At 45.9% G+C, this 18,050-nt stretch overlaps 1 protein-coding gene across 5 annotated transcripts in view; it reads right to left on the bottom strand.

Annotated features, from left to right (window-relative positions):
- Positions 1-18,050, bottom strand: part of ENTPD5 (ectonucleoside triphosphate diphosphohydrolase 5 (inactive)) — a 57,401-nt gene that overhangs the window by 4,812 nt on the left and 34,539 nt on the right. For 3 of the 5 annotated variants that reach the window (XM_031667988.1, XM_031667989.1, XM_031667990.1), the window contains 12 exons: positions 16,575-16,718; positions 12,681-12,756; positions 12,389-12,424; positions 11,674-11,762; positions 11,288-11,367; positions 10,273-10,334; positions 9,240-9,341; positions 8,257-8,397; positions 7,112-7,168; positions 4,952-5,067; positions 4,279-4,351; positions 773-1,719 (listed from right to left, as the gene is read on the bottom strand). In XM_031667988.1, coding sequence (XP_031523848.1) covers positions 1,490-1,719; positions 4,279-4,351; positions 4,952-5,067; positions 7,112-7,168; positions 8,257-8,397; positions 9,240-9,341; positions 10,273-10,334; positions 11,288-11,367; positions 11,674-11,762; positions 12,389-12,424; positions 12,681-12,756; positions 16,575-16,718 — 1,206 coding nt within the window. In that variant the 3' untranslated portion in view covers positions 773-1,489. Of the gene's footprint in view, positions 1-772; positions 1,720-4,278; positions 4,352-4,951; positions 5,068-7,111; positions 7,169-8,256; positions 8,398-9,239; positions 9,342-10,272; positions 10,335-11,287; positions 11,368-11,673; positions 11,763-12,388; positions 12,425-12,680; positions 12,757-16,574; positions 16,719-18,050 lie in introns of those variants that run through there. The other 2 variants (XM_003902032.5, XM_009211941.4) reach the window with 2 other exon arrangements.

Raw genomic sequence — 18,050 nt, 5'->3', positions numbered from 1 at the left:
GAAAGCCATCAGTTTGGGGAAATACAAACACTCCTGGAAAGAAGCTGGAGGTTAAGAACCAAGGCAAAGGGGCCAGACCACAGGGAGGTCTTCCAGGTCCAAGAGCACTACAGGGCAGATGAGAAGCAGGGATGATTATGTAGAAAGTGCAAGATAAGGCCAGGCACAGTGTCTCATACCTGTAATCCCAGCACTTTTGGAGGCGGGTGTATCAATTGAGTTCAGGAGTTGGAAACCAGCCTGGCTAACATGGTGAAACCCCATCTCTACTAAAAATACAAAAATTAGCCAGGAATGGTGGTAGGCGCCTGTAATCCCAGCTACTCAGGAGGCTGAGTCACGAGAATCGCTTGAACCTGGGGGCGGAGGTTGCAGTGAGCTGAGATTGCGCCACTCCACTCTAGCCTGGGCAACAGAGCAAGACTCCGTCTCAAAAAAAAGTGCAAGATAATGAATTTGGGGTAAATAATTCACAGTCAAGAGCTCTGAGCACTTGGATTGAAAAAGAAAACATGAGGGATATTAAATATGGTTCTCCCTGGAAATGTTGGTCCACTGTACTGACGTGGGCTGAGAGCGCCAACCAAATCCAAGTGGGGTTTTGTCAGGAATGGTATTGGAAACTCTGAACTAGATAAATAATTCAGAGGATATTAGCAAAAGTGGTAAGGGGCCAGGACAGGAAGGTACTGTTACAAATGGAGAGAATAAAAGAGCAAACTGAAATAACAGATCCTGGAATAGCACAGACACTGACCTCTGACCACAGACCAAAAGTTAGGGCCTAGTTGTATTTCTTAGAAATACAAAGAAAACAAGTTTAGAATCATAGAAAACACTGTTAACACATTAGCCTGGGAGGTGGTACTGGCACTGAATATACACATACCCATAAAGTCGGATATGTTCATTAATCCCAGAGTTGACTGATAAAATGCTGATTAAAGAAAAGGTAGGCTATATGAGGCAGCCACACCCTCCCAAAACATGTCCCCAGAGACTGGGTGGCCTCCTTTCTTAAGGCTGTAGTCTATGCACAGTTAGGAGTTACTCTCCATCCTATTAATATTTAGGATGGCTCTCAGCTGGCTGATTGGAGCTAACACAGAATAGGATCATACAGATTCTGATATGGTCCCATTTTGTGTTGTTCAATTATACGTGGAAAGCAAAATCAGGTATTTTTTTTCTCTTTTTCAGGGGAGGTGGGTGCAGATAAGGGTGGGCAGGGCACTGTACAGGGAGGAAAAAACTGATATTGATGGGTCATGGGATTGCAGTAAGTCAACTTAGTTTACCATTTAAGAGGAAAATTTAAGTATTCAGTGGAATGAGGCACTCAAAGGGTTGAAATGAGATTTTTCTTTGGTTCCCAGGGACCTGTCCCTGGGCTCTCACTCCAAGGTTAAGTTCCAAAGCTTCTTGGCTCACAGGGCTCTCTGTGATGCTCTGGTACCAGCTGTGTACTCTTGAGTGGTTAGGCAGCAGTTCACATTAGATATGTAAAATTAATTAAACCTAAATCTCTAGGCTCAAGTCCAGGATGTCCCCAGACTAGCTCAGAAACTGAGTGCTCTCTCCTCCCCTTAAAAAGGTGTTGGCAAATGCAGGCCTCCAAGGAAGTGCGTGGCCTCAATGGGAGATGCCCAGAGACTGCAACAGGTGAAAGGTGGCCCCCAAGGCCCAGCCCGTCTCTATGTTGTTCACTTTCTTTGTGAGCTGTTAAGAAGAAAAAAAAAGTCTTCACCTTTTCATCCAGTTTCCAACTCTAGCAAGCACAGCTCTTGGGCAGACGATATTGGCAAAGAATATCCACATGGGCAAACCATGGCGAAAGTGACAGGAGCCAGTCTTTGCAGGCTTCCCACTATGTAACGATTTCCTTCTGGCCGTGGCCCATTGGCCATTGCCCCTACACCTGCCATTCTCATCTCTGAACTGAATGCTTCTGGCCCAGGTGGTGGCCCATCAGGCCTTCTAGAGAGATAGTTTAGACAGACAGTATTCTGAACTCTTTCCCTAACCTTGAAACTACACAAAGTATCCCCTGCTTTATTTTCTGATTCACTAATTTCAGATAAGGCAACTTATAATGTAATGGTAATAGATGCGGTAGAAAGGGCATGGTCAGGAGATGAGAATAGATTTAGGGCTAGAAAAGAACAAACCAAGCTTCTCAACTCCTACTATGTAAGCAAGTGCCTCTTCCTAAGCACTAATGATAACCAAACATGGGGCCAGGCACAGTGGCTCACACCTGTACTCCCAGCACTTTGGGAGGCCAAGGCAGGCAGATTGCTTGAGGTCAGGAGTTCAAGACCAGCCTGGGTAACATGGCAAAACTCCGTCTCTACAAAAAAATTAGCCAGGACTGGTGGCACACACCTGTAATCCCAGCTACTCGGTGGGCTGAGGTGGGGGGGTTGCTTGAACCCGGGAGGGGCAGAGGGTGCAGTGAACTGAGATCATGCCACTGCACTCCAGCCTGGGTGACACAGCAAGACCCTGTCTCAAAAACAAACAAGGCCAGGAGTGGTGGCTCATGCCTATAATCCCAGCACTTTGGGAGGCTGAAGTGGGTGGATCACCTGAGATCAGAAGTTTGAGACCAGCCCGACCAACATGGTGAAACCCCATCTCTACTAAAAATACAAAATTAGCCAGGCGTGGTAGCGCATACCTGTAATCCCAGCTACTTGGGAGGCTGAGGCAGGAGAATCGCTTGAAACCGGGAGGTGGAGGTTGCGGTGAGCTGAGATTGCACCACTGCACTCCAGCCTGGGCAACAAAAGCGAAACTCGGTTTCAAAAGAAAAAAGAAAAAAAATAACCAAATAGGGAACTTAACACATTATAAGCCAGTATCTATCTCAATTAGCTTAGTGACCTTGGGCAAAACTTTAGACCCAAATTCCTCAACTATATAAGAAGAGGATTAGATTAGTGTGTATCAGTTTTATCAATCTGTTTTCTTCAGAATTTTAGGGGTTTTTTTTTTTTTGAGACGGAGTCTCGCGCTGTGTCACCCAGGCTGGAGTGCAGTGGCGCGATCTCGGCTCACTGCAAGCTCCGCCTCCCAGGTTCAGGCCATTCTCCTGCCTCAGCCTCCGAGTAGCTGGGACTACAGGCGCCCGCCACCACGCCCGGCTAGTTTTTTGTATTTTTAGTAGAGACGGGGTTTCACCATGTTAGCCAGGATGGTCTCGATCTCCTGACCTCGTGATCCGCCCGCCTCGGCCTCCCAAAGTGCTGGGATTACAGGCTTGAGCCACCGCGCCCGGCCAGAATTTTAGGGGTTTCTTAGAAACGCTTCAAAGGAAAAAGGGAGGCCAAATGATAGAGGAGTTTCAGGCCCCCAATCTGCTTCAACCAGAATAGTTTTGTATTACTGATATATATATTTTTTGAGACGGAGTTTCCCTCTTTGTTGCCCAGGCTGGAGTACAATGGCATGACCTCTCCTCACTGGAACCTCTGCCTCCCAGGTTCAAGTGATTCTCCTGCCTCAGCCTCCCAAGTAGCTGGGATTACAGGCACCTGCCACCATGCCCGGCTAATTTTTGTATTTTTAGTAGAGATGGGGTTTCACCATGTTGGCCAGGCTGGTCTCAAACTCCTGACCTCAGGTGATCCACTCGCCTTGGCCCCCCAAGTGCTAGGATAACAGGCGTGAGCCACCACACCCGGCTGTATTACTGATATTCTACATAAGTTTTTGTTGGATAAAGATGCTACCACCACCAAAAAAAGTCTGTAAACCCGTTGATTGTTCTCTGTTGACCTGATGAAGTCGAGCCTAGACACGTGCCCAAAAGTGGGGATAAATAACTTACTACAGATAAAGTAGAGCCTGCATGTATTGAAACAGATGGAGAGAGACAGGAGGACAAAGAGAGACCTAAGATTCAAGAGGCACTAAATATATGAGGCACACATGAAATATATATGACACATTATATATGCATGAGGCATTCAGTGTTCATGAGACCTTAAATAAGCCACTCACTGGTGACACCCTTTTGGTCCCTCATGTCCTCTGCCAAAGAAAACCCATCATACATGTTGATGGCTAAGCTAATGCTACTGGCCAGGTGTGTCTGCCCCTGGGGCCTCTCCAAATAGGGCAAGTTTGTGTGGTGGCCTCAGGCACTTTTGTCTTTGTGCTCCCATGACCAAACTTCAGCTCCAGTATGTGTAACCACTCTATTAGCAGCAGAGAGAGGCAGGACATATAAACCCACTCAAATGGAACCCAAGATTCAGAGAGAGTGGTACTTACATCCTGCTTGCATCGTGTCTTCTATGTTCATCTCTTCATCTGTTTCCCCTTGCTTCTCACCCTGAGTTCTAAACTGATTTAATAAACCATGTGGGCCGGGTGTGGTGGCTCACTCCTATAATCCCAGCCCTTGGGAGGCCGAGGTGGGTGGATCACCTGAGGTCAGGAGTTCGAGACCAGCCTGACCAACATAGTGAAACGCCATCTCTACTAAAAATACAAAAAAATTAGCTGGGAGTGGTGGCGCACGCCTGTAATCCCAGCTACTCGGGAGGCCAAGGCAGGAGAATCGCTTGAACCCAGGAGGCAAAGGTTGCAGTGAGCTGAGATCATGCCACTGCACTCCAGCCTAGGAACAAGAGTGAGACTCTGTCTCAAAAAAATAATAATAAATAAATATATAAACCATGTGACTTGGCATCTTAATTTGGGCTTCTAGTCTTTCTGTTCTGTGACCTCTGCAATAGCTTGCCTGGTAATACACTTGGAGGCTACCATTGCATTGAGGTAATTTCCCACATTCATGGTGCCCAGCACAGTACCTTGTCCATAGCCCAAACAAAACTACCTCATAATTTCACTTCTGGCTACTCTGATTACTGAATAAGCTCTTACTCCTTCTCAACCCCCACAAAAGAAGGCTGTTATGGGACTCTGGTGTCCTGTCTCTTACCTGTAAGACTGTGCTGTCTGCAAAGCCAAAGCCATCCTTTAACAGGGCTGTGATGTAGCTGAGATCCATGCACAGGAAAGGACTGCCTGAGGTGAAGTTTTCCAAGTTATCACACACTGAAAGAGACAGAGTAAACTGGAGTTCAAGTTTGCAACTAACTGAGAGGTGTAGGATTTTCTCTTAGAAAGTAGAATAGGGGGCCAGGCGTGGTGGCTCACACTTGTAATCCCAGCACTTCGGGAGGCCGAGGCAGGTGGATCACCTGAGGTCAGGAGTTCAAGACCAGCCTGGCCAACATGGTGAAACCCTAACTCTACTAAAAACATAAAAATTAGCAGGGCGTGGTGGTGTGCCGCTATAATCCCAGCTACTCGGGAGGCTGAGGCAGGAGAATCACTTGAACCCGGAAGGCAAAGGTTGCAGTGAGCCGAGATCGCACCACTGCACTCCAGCCTGGGTGACAAGCAAGACTCTGTCTCCGAAAAAAAAGATGGTGGGGAGCAGAAGAAGAAGCAAAGCAGAAGTCTCCCTCTGGTTAATGCCTAGACATCTCAGAGGCTGGACAATGCACTGCCTGCCTCTGTAAGACTGCAGCTTCTGAAGAACTTGCAGTTCTCTGGTATGATTAGCCATTCACATTTACATGGGCTCTAGTTTATTTGCTAAGTTTCTATGACCTATTGTGGGGGCTTAGTCCTAAGTCCCTTATCTATTTTTTTTTTTTTTTTGAGACAGACTCTCGCTCTGTTGCCCAGACTGGAGTGCAGTGGTACGATCTCCGCTCACTGCAAGCTCCACCTCTGGGTTCACGCCATTCTCCTGCCTCAGCCTCCCAAGTAGCTGGGACTACAGGCGCCCGCCACCACGCCCGGCTAATTTTTTGTATTTTTTTTTAGTAGAGATGGGGTTTCACCGTGTTAGCCAGGATGGTCTTGATCTCCTGACCTCGTGATCCACCCACCTCGGCCTCCCAACGTGCTGGAATTATAGGCGTGAGCCACCACGCCTGGCCCTAAGTCCCTTATCTATTATTAATGCTGAGGCTCAGAAGACAAGGAGATATCATTTAACCCTACTGTGGGTTACTGGATAAGATCATTTGTATTTTATTTTTTAATTTTCAAAAACTTTCTATTAATTTTTTTTTTTTTAGAGACGAGATCTCATGCTGTCACCCAGGGTGGAGTGCAGTGGCATGATTGGAGCTCCCTGCAGCCTCAAGCCCCTGGGTTCACACGATCCTCCTGCCTCAGCCTCCCAAGTAGCTGAGACTACAGGCTCAAACCACTGTGCCTAGTTCTCATTGGCAGTTTTGATCCTCTCAAGGAAGCCTCTGTGGCTATTTCCCATGTCTTTTGATGCTTAGTGTTTCATTAACGCTGATAACACTATTTCAATGAAAAAAAGAAAGCGTAGAAGAAAAAAAGGTCTTCACCATTTCCCTAAAGCCCTAAAGACCCTTTTTTTTTTTTTTTTTTAGGTGGAGACTCACTCTGTTGCCCAGGCTGGAGTGCAGTGGCACGACCTCGGCTCACTACAACCTCTGCCTCCCAGGTTCAAGTGATTCTCCTACCTCGGCCTCCTGAGTAGCTGGGATTACAGGCACCCACTGTCTCGCCTGGCTAATTTTTGTATTTTTAGTAGAGACAGGGTTTCACCATGTTGGCCAGGCTGGTCTTGAACTGCTGACCTCGGGTGATCTGCCTACCCTGGCCTCCCAAACTGCTGGGATTACAGGTGTGAGCCACCGTGCCCGGCCTCCTAAAATCTCTTGTATTCCCATATTCTTGCCCATAATTCTATGCTGCATAAAGCTGAAAAAAAAAATTTTTTTTTAGAGACAGAGGTCTCACTATGTTGCCTAAGCTGCAATGCAGTGACTATTCACAGGTGTGATTATAGTGCACTATAGCCTTGAATTTCCAGCCTCAAGCAATCCTCCCACCCTGCGTAGCTGGGACTACAGATGTGTGCCACCATACCTGGCTACCACCCAATGCTTCTAACTTTTAGCAAAGACTGGAAGACTCAGAAAGGAAACTAGCCTTCTGACAGGCCTTCTGAGCTGACTAAGGTGCTTTAGATCACTTTAGGTCACGAGAGTTGGCAGGCAGTCTCACAGGCTTACCTTCAAGGGCTTCCCCTGACACTCAAACTCACCTTCCCTGGCTTTTCTTTCAAAATCTTCAACTTTTAAAATACCGCCCTTTTCATAATCTGAAATAAAACGAAGATTATCTGATATCAAAACGCCTTCAAGGAAGCATAAGGAAATTCATTCATTATATACACATGTACATAATCTATGCAGCCTATTTTTTTTTTTTTTTTGAGACGGAGTCTTGCTCTGTCACCCAGGCTAGAGTGCAGTGGTGCGATCTCAGCTCACTGCAACCTCTGCCTCCCAGGATTACAGGCGTGAGCCACCGTACCCAGTCTATGCAGCCTATTTTATTTATTTACAATCTATTCCATGTTATGTATATTTAACCACAATGAAAAAAACAGACCCATAAAACACAATAGGCCGGGTGCAGTGGCTCATGCCTGTAATCCCAGCACTTTGGGAGGCTGAGGCGGGCAGATAACGAGGTCAGGAGTTCAAGACCAGCCTGACCAACATGGTGAAATCTCGTCTCTACTAAAAAAAAAATTAGCCAGGTATGGTGGCAGGCACCTGTAATCCCAGCTACTCAGGAGGCCAAGGCAGGAGAATCGGTTGAACCCGGGCGGCAGAGGTTGCAGTGAGCTGAGATCACACCACTGCACTCCAGCCTGGGTAACAAGAGTGCAACTCCGTCTCAAAAAACAAACAAAAAAACAAAATAACAACAAAACCCCCACAATAATAGGAAATTAATTCGTATCTCTCAGGCCATGACAGATCAGGTACATATACTGTCACAGGCAAAAATATTACTTTTGTGATAAGAAGAAAAGTTATCATAAAGAGACAGGAGGAAAATTTTTGGGGTGAATATGTTTATTATCTTCAATGTGGTGATGGATTCATGGGTGTATACATGACAAAACTTAACAAATTGTATACTTTAAATATGCACTTATTGTATGCCAATTACACCTCAATAAACATGTTAAAAAAAAAAAAAAAGACATCATATAGTTGTTTTGGTCATGTCTCAGCTCCAAAAGATTCTAAGTCATTTCCACCCTTTTGTTCGAGTGACTAGAAAAGAGGTGGGTAATCAGCTCAACAAAGCACCTCAATTGCTCTTTCTCCTTGACCTTCCCCACCACAGCCCTATCCACCTTCCTCTCTGGACTGACACCTGGGGTGAACTCACCAATCATGTCTGTGTCAACAGCTCGGTCGTAATAGTAAGAGAAAGCATAGAAGGAGCCTCTCTGGACCTCCTCTGGCTGGTGAAGTTTTCCTTGTACCACCCTCAGCACTTCGGCATAGCAGGGATCAAAGCCCACCTCCCCTGCCAGGCAAAGGTGCACAGGGGTAAGGTGAGAACAACGCTGGGGGAAGGGGACACTCTCTGAGGAAAGCTGCTGGAGACAATGAGGGAACAGCAGGAAGGTCAAGGAAAGCAAGAGAAGGTTGATGCTTGGGACAAGAGGCTTCAAAACAAAGATGAGCAAACGTCTGCAGCCTCACCACTCTTGTTTCTCTATGCCCGCTCCCCTGCCTAATCTGTATTCACCAAATCATGGCCAACCTTGTGCTGCTGCCTAGCATTACATTCCATAGCATTTGCAAGCAAGTAGCTAAAGGGCTCACCAGCTTCTTTCACTGGGAATTCAAGTTCATTCCTTGATATTCAGGTATATACCTTTTATAAGAAGATGAATCATTCTTCTCGTGGTTTTAAGTTTTACTATAATTTAAATAGCTAACTATTAACTAAACAGGGTTTCACACTGCTGCATTTGACCTAGGCTTAGAATAGGTTTCTTAATTTGTAAGAGGTGGGGTCTCCATTGCCCAGGCTGGAGTGCGGTGGCATTGTGCACTATAGCCTTGAACTCGTGGGCTCAAGTGATCCTCTGGCCTCAACCTTTTGCGTAACTGGGACTGTAGATGTGCACCACAGCACTTGGCTAAGCGCAGGTATCTAATGGGTCCATGACACTTGGTCGATGCAGAATGACAGCTGCGTTGTTCCCTGTCACTTTACATTAGTCTTTGGAGGCATGCCAAGATCTTTGGAACAAGTCCCTGCAAAAAGGTAAGCTTGAGTTCTGGAAAAAGCTTCCCATGGGACTTTTCCAGAGCTTCCATTGTAAACATAAGTTTAACCAGTGAAAAAACATCACTTGCCTTCTTGGTTGCCACCATACTGGTATTTCACACCCCCAAAGATCCACTCTGCTTCCAACCATCTCGGTAGACAGGCACTCCGGAAAGTGTGTCCATCAGTCCCTGAAAGAATCCAGGGCACAAGGTAAGAAGTAAGTAAGTGAGAGAGAGGGAGGAAGGCAAACAAGAAGCCAGTGAGGTGGAAAAGAATCACTGTGGGGGCTGGGCCTTAAAATCCGATGACATTAATTCCATGACAACATCCTATGACAGGAATCCTTAACTCAGGGTTCACAGACAGGCTTCGTGGGGTTGGTGAACCCCCTGAAACCAGAAGCAAATTTTCATGCGCATGTGCTTCTGTCAGAGGGGTCCATATATCTCAAAGATCCAAAACCTACGATACAGTAAGTTTCCACCTTTCTAAAAACAAGAAAGAAATGCTATGCTGCTTTCCTCACTGGTTGCTGAGAGGCTTAAATGAAATACACTTGAAGATGTTTTGTATACTCTGAAATGAAAAATATATGTCATCCCAATAACAGATTACTGTACAAAGTGCCTTAAATGCAAATTCTCATTTACTGTTAGGAAAGGGGCACAGATAGGTTACTTGCCTCAAATCACAATGCTGGGACTGAACCCAGTTCTGCCTGACCTCAACTGTGAAGAGATGAATGGAGTTACTCTGTTGTTCTACCTGCATGTAGAACAGACCCTGCTTCCTGTGCCTCCAATGTAAAGCTCAGGGCTTGAGCAAGCTCCTGCCAAATGTATTCTTAAAGCCTGGGATTTCTGCAGAACTGCCTAGACATAGGCTGTTCCCCCTGTACAAGTAGACCTCATTCTAAAAATGGCTAATAATATACATCAAAACTTCTGAACTTATAAAACAGAAAAGGATTTGCTATTATTAGGTCCATTATACAACATTTGCCTCCCAATTCAACATAATCTTTTCCTGCATAGAATGGCTATCAAGGAAGGGAAGAAGCAAGCAGAGTATCTGTGTCACCCTCACCATCCCCAACCCAGCACAGGTACCCAGACAAACCTTTTGTCTCCAGGGCTCCCAGGGTTGCTAATCTTGCAGCTTTCAATCCAAATCCCAAGTAACTGTAAAATACAGGATTGACCAATTTCATGCTGGTCCTGAAGTTCTCTAGCCTAAAGCTACCTCTTTCAAAAGTAACATGGTTTCTGTTTCCCTCTGGAAATATGAAAACCTTGTTCTGTCTCTGTGACATATTCATCTCCTGTGGTCAACAAGGGGTAATTTCTGCACAGTTTGGATCAAGGCTATGCAGTAAGAATTCCCCACAGTTATCATTCAAAGGCCAGAGACAGTGACAATTCCTAGGGTCCCACACTAGGAACCATTCCCAGAAAAGCTCTCTTTAGCTTAGCTCCTAGCCCCAACTAGGATCAAATTCCAGGCTGGATTCTGAACCTCTAAAGGCCAGCTCAAAGGAGTTGGCAAGAAGCTTTGCCTGAGCCTTCTTGAAGTGTCCTCTCCCTAGAGAAAACTTTTGACTTTTTTTTTTTTTTTTTTTTTTTTGAGACCGGGTCTTGCTCTGTCGCTCCGGCTGAAGTGCAGTGGCGTGATCTTGGTTCACTGCAACCTTCACCTCCAGGGTTCAAATGATTCTCCTGCCTCAGCCTCCTGAGCAGCTGGGATTACAAGTATGCGCTGTCATATCCAGCTAATTTTTGTATTTTAGTAGAGATGGGGTGTCACCATGTTTGCCAGGCTGGTCTCAAACTCCTGACCTCAGGTGACCCACCCACCTCGGCCTCCCAAAGTGCTGGGATTACAGGCATGAAGCCAACTGCACCCAGCAGACAATTTTTGACTCTTAAGTCATATATTAATGCTTTTGAGGCCAAGAATGGAGAAGGTTCTTAAGTTCCTCGGGCTTTGTAAGTGGCCTGGGTTTCAGTGATAGGCCTTAGGGAATTGGCACAGACTTTGTTTTGCTGATCAGATACAATAACAGATTTGAGAACACTTAGAAAAGTTAGGAGAACATACAACATGAAATATTATTCTTCCCTGTCCCCATTCTCACCTATGTGTATAGAGCTTATAAGTGCTGTTAAACATCTCAAAAGAAGTGAGGTAGCCCCTAGGAGTTTGTTCCAGAGTTTTCTGCAAATCAGAAAAAGCAAAAAGACTATTCAGGATCTGTAATCACTTGAAGATGTTCACACCACCACCCGTCCCTCCCAGCAAAAAATCAGATGAAGACAGATTAAGCGGCTAATCTCACTAGGCTTGAGGAATCGAAGGGATTCTGAACAGTGAGATGGCAAGGGAACATTCACCCAGTTATTAACTGACTTGACTCTGCCTAAGCGTGGTAGAGCTGCTGGCTGAAAATGGGACGCCTCTTTCTTGGCACCATGATATGCCTGCCAAGTGCACTTCTAACCAGATCTTCATGAAATGACTCACCTCAAACTGGGGCAGGAACGTGATTTGGGTGGAGGCTCCCCCTAGGTCCAAGGTCCCCACAGTCTCCTGTCTGTGGTCACGCAGCTGACCTGTCAAATGAGAGCCAGCTCTAAATATCCTCCACATCCTGGGCAGCCCAACACTTGTCTCTCTTGTTCTTATCATGCACTGAAGGTATTCCACACACACTCCACTGCTCCCCAGCCCTGATGCTGCAGGTGAATGTCAACTCAGAAGGGCTCTCGTTGCAGCAGAGGCCTTCAAGGCAGGTATTTTTTGTTTGTTTGTTTTTTGTTTTTTGAAGGCCTTTTTGGAGACAGAGTCTTGCTCTATCATCCAGCCTGGAGTGCAGTGGCACAATCTCTGCTCTCAGCTCACTGCAACCTCTGCCTCCTGGGTTCAAGCAATTCTCCAGCCTCCCGAGTAGCTGGGATCACAGGCACACACCACCACGCCCAGCTAATTTTTGTATTTTTGGTAGAGACAGGGTTTCGCCATGTTGGCCAGGCTGGTCTTGAACTACTGGCCTCAAGTGATCCACCCACCTCAGTCTCCCAAAGCGCTGGGATTACAGGCATGGACCACCACACCCAGCCTCCTTTCCTTTTTTAAAGAAGAAGAAACAATACAGAATGAAAGAAAGGGCTTTTTTACTCTTCTGACTATGCATGTAAAAGCTAGTTAAGCTCTGAAGATAAACTTGAGGATGTATTACCTGTCAGAAAATTCACAGTAACCCAAGCTAATATGCCTAAAAAGAAAGAAAGACAAGGATTAGATCCCAGAGCATATTTTTCTCTTTCCTGGCCCCATCCTTGTTTTTTTTTCTCTCTAAATTTCATGTCTAGAGCACATGTTCCTTCTCCCTCTCTTCTATTTCCTGCTATCCCATTCCTTCTGTTTATTCCTTTCTCTTCAGGACCCCGTCCCTGGCCCCAGTTCCTTTAGTTAGATCTTTCACTGATCCTGCCCCTCTCCCCCAGAACACATATCAACACCTCTCCCACCTTCGTCGGATCCATCCATGATGCTAACACTGTCCTTTGGTACCAGGAAAGGTGACTTCCTGAAGATCTCCTTTACCTAGAGAAAAAAGAAGAAAAAAAAAAAAGAATTCCCTAAGGCAATATTTCTATATTTTGACAGTGTCCTGTAAGACTTAGAAAACTACTCCATTTTTCCTAGATAAAATTTTGGGAAACTCATTCCTTTGCCCTAAGAAACTAGAGAAGAAACTAGGCAAGCCATTACCAGTTTCTTGCAAAAACACAAACACAGGGATTCCTTTGACTTTAAGTAAAGCTAAATCAAACCATCTAAATGTATAGGTGAACTGGACCTACGGAAAGGCATATATTTAATCCTGCCAGCTCAAATCAGGATCCTGTAACTTTTTAAACCTGATAAACTCTACCGGACATACACTGGAAACTAGGAGGAGCCTTCCCACTCCATTCCTTAGATAAGCTGACACGAACCCGCCGTGGTGGAGTTCACATCTAAGGGCTGAGGTACTCTGCTGCCAGCACCAGTCAGATTCTGGCACATGGCTAGGGCCTCTAGAGTGTGGGGAGACTCCAGATCCAGACTTAAGGAACCCTGTTTCAGGAGATGGGAATGAACATCTTGCAAAAACATCTTGCCTCTCCATAATATAGACCATTGATATGGGTGTTAAGTCTTATGTTTATATAATTATCAAGGGAAAGGAAAAAGAATTCTCCAAATAGGATAGGAAGAACTCTAGTCTCTTTGCTGTTCTCATTTCTGGTAGGATGAAACATACCACATGATGACCTCTGGACCCTGTTTCAACCAGGAAAAACCAGTTAAGTGATATATAAACAAACTTTTAAAGAAAAGACAGATAAGTGAACAGGATGAAGCACAGCAAGAGAGCTTATGCTCTTGCCTTCTCTGCTTTTCGCCCCCATCCTACAGTTTGTTCTCAAAACAGCAGCCAGAATGGTGCTTTAAAAATGGATGTCAAATCATGTTTTTCCTTGGCTCAAAACCTTCCAGTGGCAGCCAGGCACGGTGGCTCATACCTCTCAACCCAGCACTTTTGGAGGCCAAGGCAGGTGGATCACCTGAGGTCAGAAGTTCAAGACCAGCCTGGTCAACATGGTGAAACCCGGTCTCTACTGAAAATATAAAAAAATTAGCATGGTGGTGGGCAACTGTAATCCTAGCTACTTGGGAGGCTGAGGTAGGAGAATCGCTTGAACTCAGGAGGCGGAGGTTGCAGTGAGCCGAGATTGCACCGTTGCACTCTAGCCTGGGCAACAAAAGTGAGAGTCTGTCTCAAAAAAAAAAAAAACAACAAAAAACCTTCCAGTGGTTTCCTTCTTAAAGAAAAAGCCAAAGTGCAGGCGGATCACCTGAGGTCAGGGGTTTGAGACCAGCCTGACCAACATGGTGACACTCCATCTATACTAAAAATAGAAATTTAGCCAGGCATGGTGGCACATGCCTGTAATCCAGCTACTTGGGAGGCTGAGGCAGAAGCATCACTTGAACCTGGGAGGTGGAGGTTGCAGTGAGTGGAGATAGCGCCACTGCACTCTAGCCTGGGCAACAAGAGCGAAACTCAGTCTCAAAAAAAAAAAAAAGAAAAAGCCAAAGTGATTACACTGGACTTTGAGATCCTACATGATAAGCACCCCTTAGCCCCGCCTATCTGAGGTTACCTCCTACTTACCTCTCATATCACTCTTTCCTCTCCAGCTATGCTGACCTCCTGGATGCTGTTCCTAACATACCAAGCACATACCTGTCTCTGGCCTTTGTAGCTGCTGCTTCTTTAGCCTGGAATATTCTTCCCACAAATGTCTTGTATAACTTGCTTCTTCATCCCCCTCAGATCTCTGATCAACTGAATTTTATCAAAGACATCTTCCCTGACTGCCCTATTTAAATTAGCATTTACCCCACTCTTATCACCAGATTCCCTACCTGCCTTTCCCTGCTTTTTTTTTTTCCCTCCATAGTACCTACAGCACCTAATATAACTTTCTTTGGACTTGTTCAGATGTTTATTTTCTGTCTTCCTGAAAGTAGAATGTAAGCTCCAGGAGTGCAAAGACCATTTTTGTATTTTTGGTTCCCCGCTGAATGTATTCCAGTAACTTCACCAGCGCCCAGTACATAGTAAGCACTTTTTTTTTTTTTTTTTTGAGACAGAGTCTCGCTCTGTCACCCAGGCTGGAGTACAGTGGCCCAGTCTTGGCTCACTGAAAGCTCTGCCTCCTGGGTTCATGCCATTCTCCTGCCTCAGCCTCCCGAGTAGCTGGGACTACAGGCTCCTGCCACCACGTATGCCTAAGTTTTTGTATTTTTAGTAGAGACCAGGTTTCACCACGTTAGCCAGGATGGTCTCCATCTCCTGACCTTGTGATCCGCCCGCCTCGGCCTCCCAAAGTTCTGGGATTCCAGGCGTAAGCCACTGCACCTGTAAGCACTCTTATGTTGAATAAATGAGGAATAAATCAGGAATCAGGATTCAGGTTCTCACAGAGACATACTAGGCTGCTTGTCCTTGGATAAGAGACTTAAGTCCTCTGTACTGACAGTCAAAGGAAAATGGATTTAGGGGACTGAATTAGTACACCTGTAATGTGGAGTCCTTTTTTGCCGTGATTTTTTTTTTTTGTGATGGAGTTTCACTCTTGTTGCCCAGGCTGGAGTGCAATGCCCAATCTTGGTTCACTGCAACCTCTGCCTCCCAGGTTCAAGTAATTCTCCTGCCTCAGCCTCCCCAGTAGCTGGGATTACAGGTGCCTGCCACCACGTCCAGCTAATTTTTGGATTTTTATTAGAGACAGGGTTTCACCATGTTGGCCAGGCTGGTCTTGAATTCCTGACCTCAGGTGATCCACCCGCCTTGGCCTCCCAAAGTGTTGGGATTACAGGCATGAGCCACCATGCCTGGCCTACTGTGATTTTTTAGCTTCAATCTTTTTTTTTTTTTTTTTTTTTTTGAGATGGAGTCTCACTCTGTTGCCCAGGTAGGAGTGCAGTGGTGCGATCTCAGCTCACTGCAAGCTCTGCCTCCCAAGTTCAAGCAATTCTCCTGCCTTAGCCTCCTGAGTAGCTGGGACTACAGATGTGTGCCACCATGCCCAGCTAATTTTTGTATTTTTAGTAGAGATGAGGTTTCACCATGTTAGCCAGGCTGGTCTCAAACTCCTGACCTCAGGCAATCTGCCTGCCTCAGCCTCCCAAAGTGCTGGGATTACAGGTGTCAGCCACAGTGCCCAGCCTAAAATAGATACATTTTATTGTACGTAAGTTTATCTTAATAAAGTTGATTAGAAACAATTTCTGATTCTGCTTTAAAATTCTAAAAGAATGAAGAATACCGGCCGGGCGCGGTGGCTCATGCCTGTAATCCCAGCACTGTGGGAGGCCGAGGCGGGCGGATCACCTGAGATCAGGAGATCGAGACCATCCTGACTAACACAGTGAAACCCCGTCTCTAATAAAAATACAAAAAATTAGCCAGGCGTGGTGGCAGATGCATGTAGTCCCAGCTACTCGGCAGGCTGAGGCAGGAGAAGGGCGTGAACCCGGGAGGTGGAACTTGCAGTGAGCTGAGATGGCACCACTGCATTCCAGTCTGGGTGACAGAGCAAGACTCCGCCTCAAAAAAAAAAAAAAAAAAAATTGAAGAATATCCTAGATAGAAAGTACTTTAAACTTTTTAGGAAAAGCTCTATACATTTAAGAGTGATAGTTAAAAATGTAAACAACTAGCTATAACAAGCGGTCAGAGTCATCATAGTGCTTTGGCAGTGGTGGAATATTGAAGGTGGTGGTCACATTCCAAAAGACTAAAACCTCATTAAGTATTCATATAGGGAAAAGGGCAGAATGATCCAAGATGCAGTTTTAAAACTTACCTCAAAGAGCAGAGCCTTGGCTTTGTGTTCTGGCAGTAAGCGTAGTCCTGCCGTTGCCTTTAGAACCACTGGGGTCTTTTTCCAGTGACTTCGGGGGATTGAGTCTTTGGCCACCTCTAAGAGCCCTTGAACGGTCTCAGCACCCTGCAAAAGAGACAACCCATTCATCTGATGAACAGTCCATTTAGTGGCTGGCACTGGTCTATTCTGTCAACATACTTTGTGGGAGCAAGAGGAGGGAGGTGGCACAGGGCTCCAACCTCTCTCTGCTCTGTAGCAGGAGAAACCTAGAGAAGTGGGCCACTTTGAAGAAGGAGAATCCAGGCCGGGTGTGGTGGTGGCTCACACCTGTAATCTCAGCCCTTTGGGAGGCCAAGGTGCATGGATCACTTGAGTTCAGGAGTTCGAGACCAGCCTGACCAACATGGTGAAACCCCATCTCTACTAAAAAATACAAAAATAAGCCAGGCATGGTGGCACACGCCTGTAGTCTCAGCTACTCAGGAGGCTGAGACAGGAGCATTGCTTGAACCCGGGAGGCAGAGGTTGCAGTGAGTCAAGCTCATGCCACTGCACTCCAGCCTGCGCAACAGAGGGAGACTCTGTCTCAAAAAAAAAAGGAGAATCCATTTTATTTTGACAGTCCTAATAAAAATCCTTCTTCTTTTTTTTTGAGACAGTCTTGCTCTGTCGCCCAGACTAGAGTGCAGTGGCGTGATCTTGGCTCACTGCAACCTCCGCCTCCCAGGTTCAAGCGATGCTTGTGCCTCAGTCACCCAAGCAGCTGGGATTACAGGCATGTGCCACCACACACAGATAATTTTTGTGTTTTTAGTAGAGATAGGATGTCACCATGTTGGCCAGGGTGGTCTCGAATACCTGACCTCAAGTGATCCACCCGCCTCACCCTCCCAAGTGCTGGGATTACCATGCCTGCCCAATTATTCTTTTATATTGTGATCATTTTAGTTGATTATTTCTTTTTCTTTTTTTTTTTAGGTGGAGTTTTGCTCTTGTCGCCCAGACCAGAGTACAATGGCGCGATCTCAGCTTACTGCAACCTCTGCCTCCCAGGTTCAAGCGATTCTCCTGCCTCATCCTCCTGAGTAGCTGGGATTACAGGCGTGTGCCACCACACCTGGCTGATTATTTCATGTTTCACATAAATCAGCTTTAGGCTGGTATAGTGAAGAAAACACAGGAGTTAGAGTTGGAAGACTTGCTTGCTAGCCCTGTGGCCTAACTTAGGTCACTTGGCCTTGTTGGGACTTGGTTTCCTCAAGTGTGGGATGGGAGATACACCTCCTACCACCACTAAACTGTTGTGTGCATGAGGCAGAGTGCGTGTGGTTGCCACACAAGCTGTGGCAGCAATGACGCAATACTTTTGATGATCTCCTAAAGAACATGTCAGACTCATTTTTGTATCATCATATGGCACACAGTAGATGCTCAATTTGTAATAAATGAAAACCA

Source organism: Papio anubis, chromosome 7 (genome assembly GCF_008728515.1).
Source record: "Papio anubis isolate 15944 chromosome 7, Panubis1.0, whole genome shotgun sequence".
Lineage (NCBI taxonomy): Eukaryota > Metazoa > Chordata > Mammalia > Primates > Cercopithecidae > Papio > Papio anubis.
Note: the sequence above shows the minus strand (reverse complement) of the source record. Positions and strands in the feature narration are given on the sequence as shown.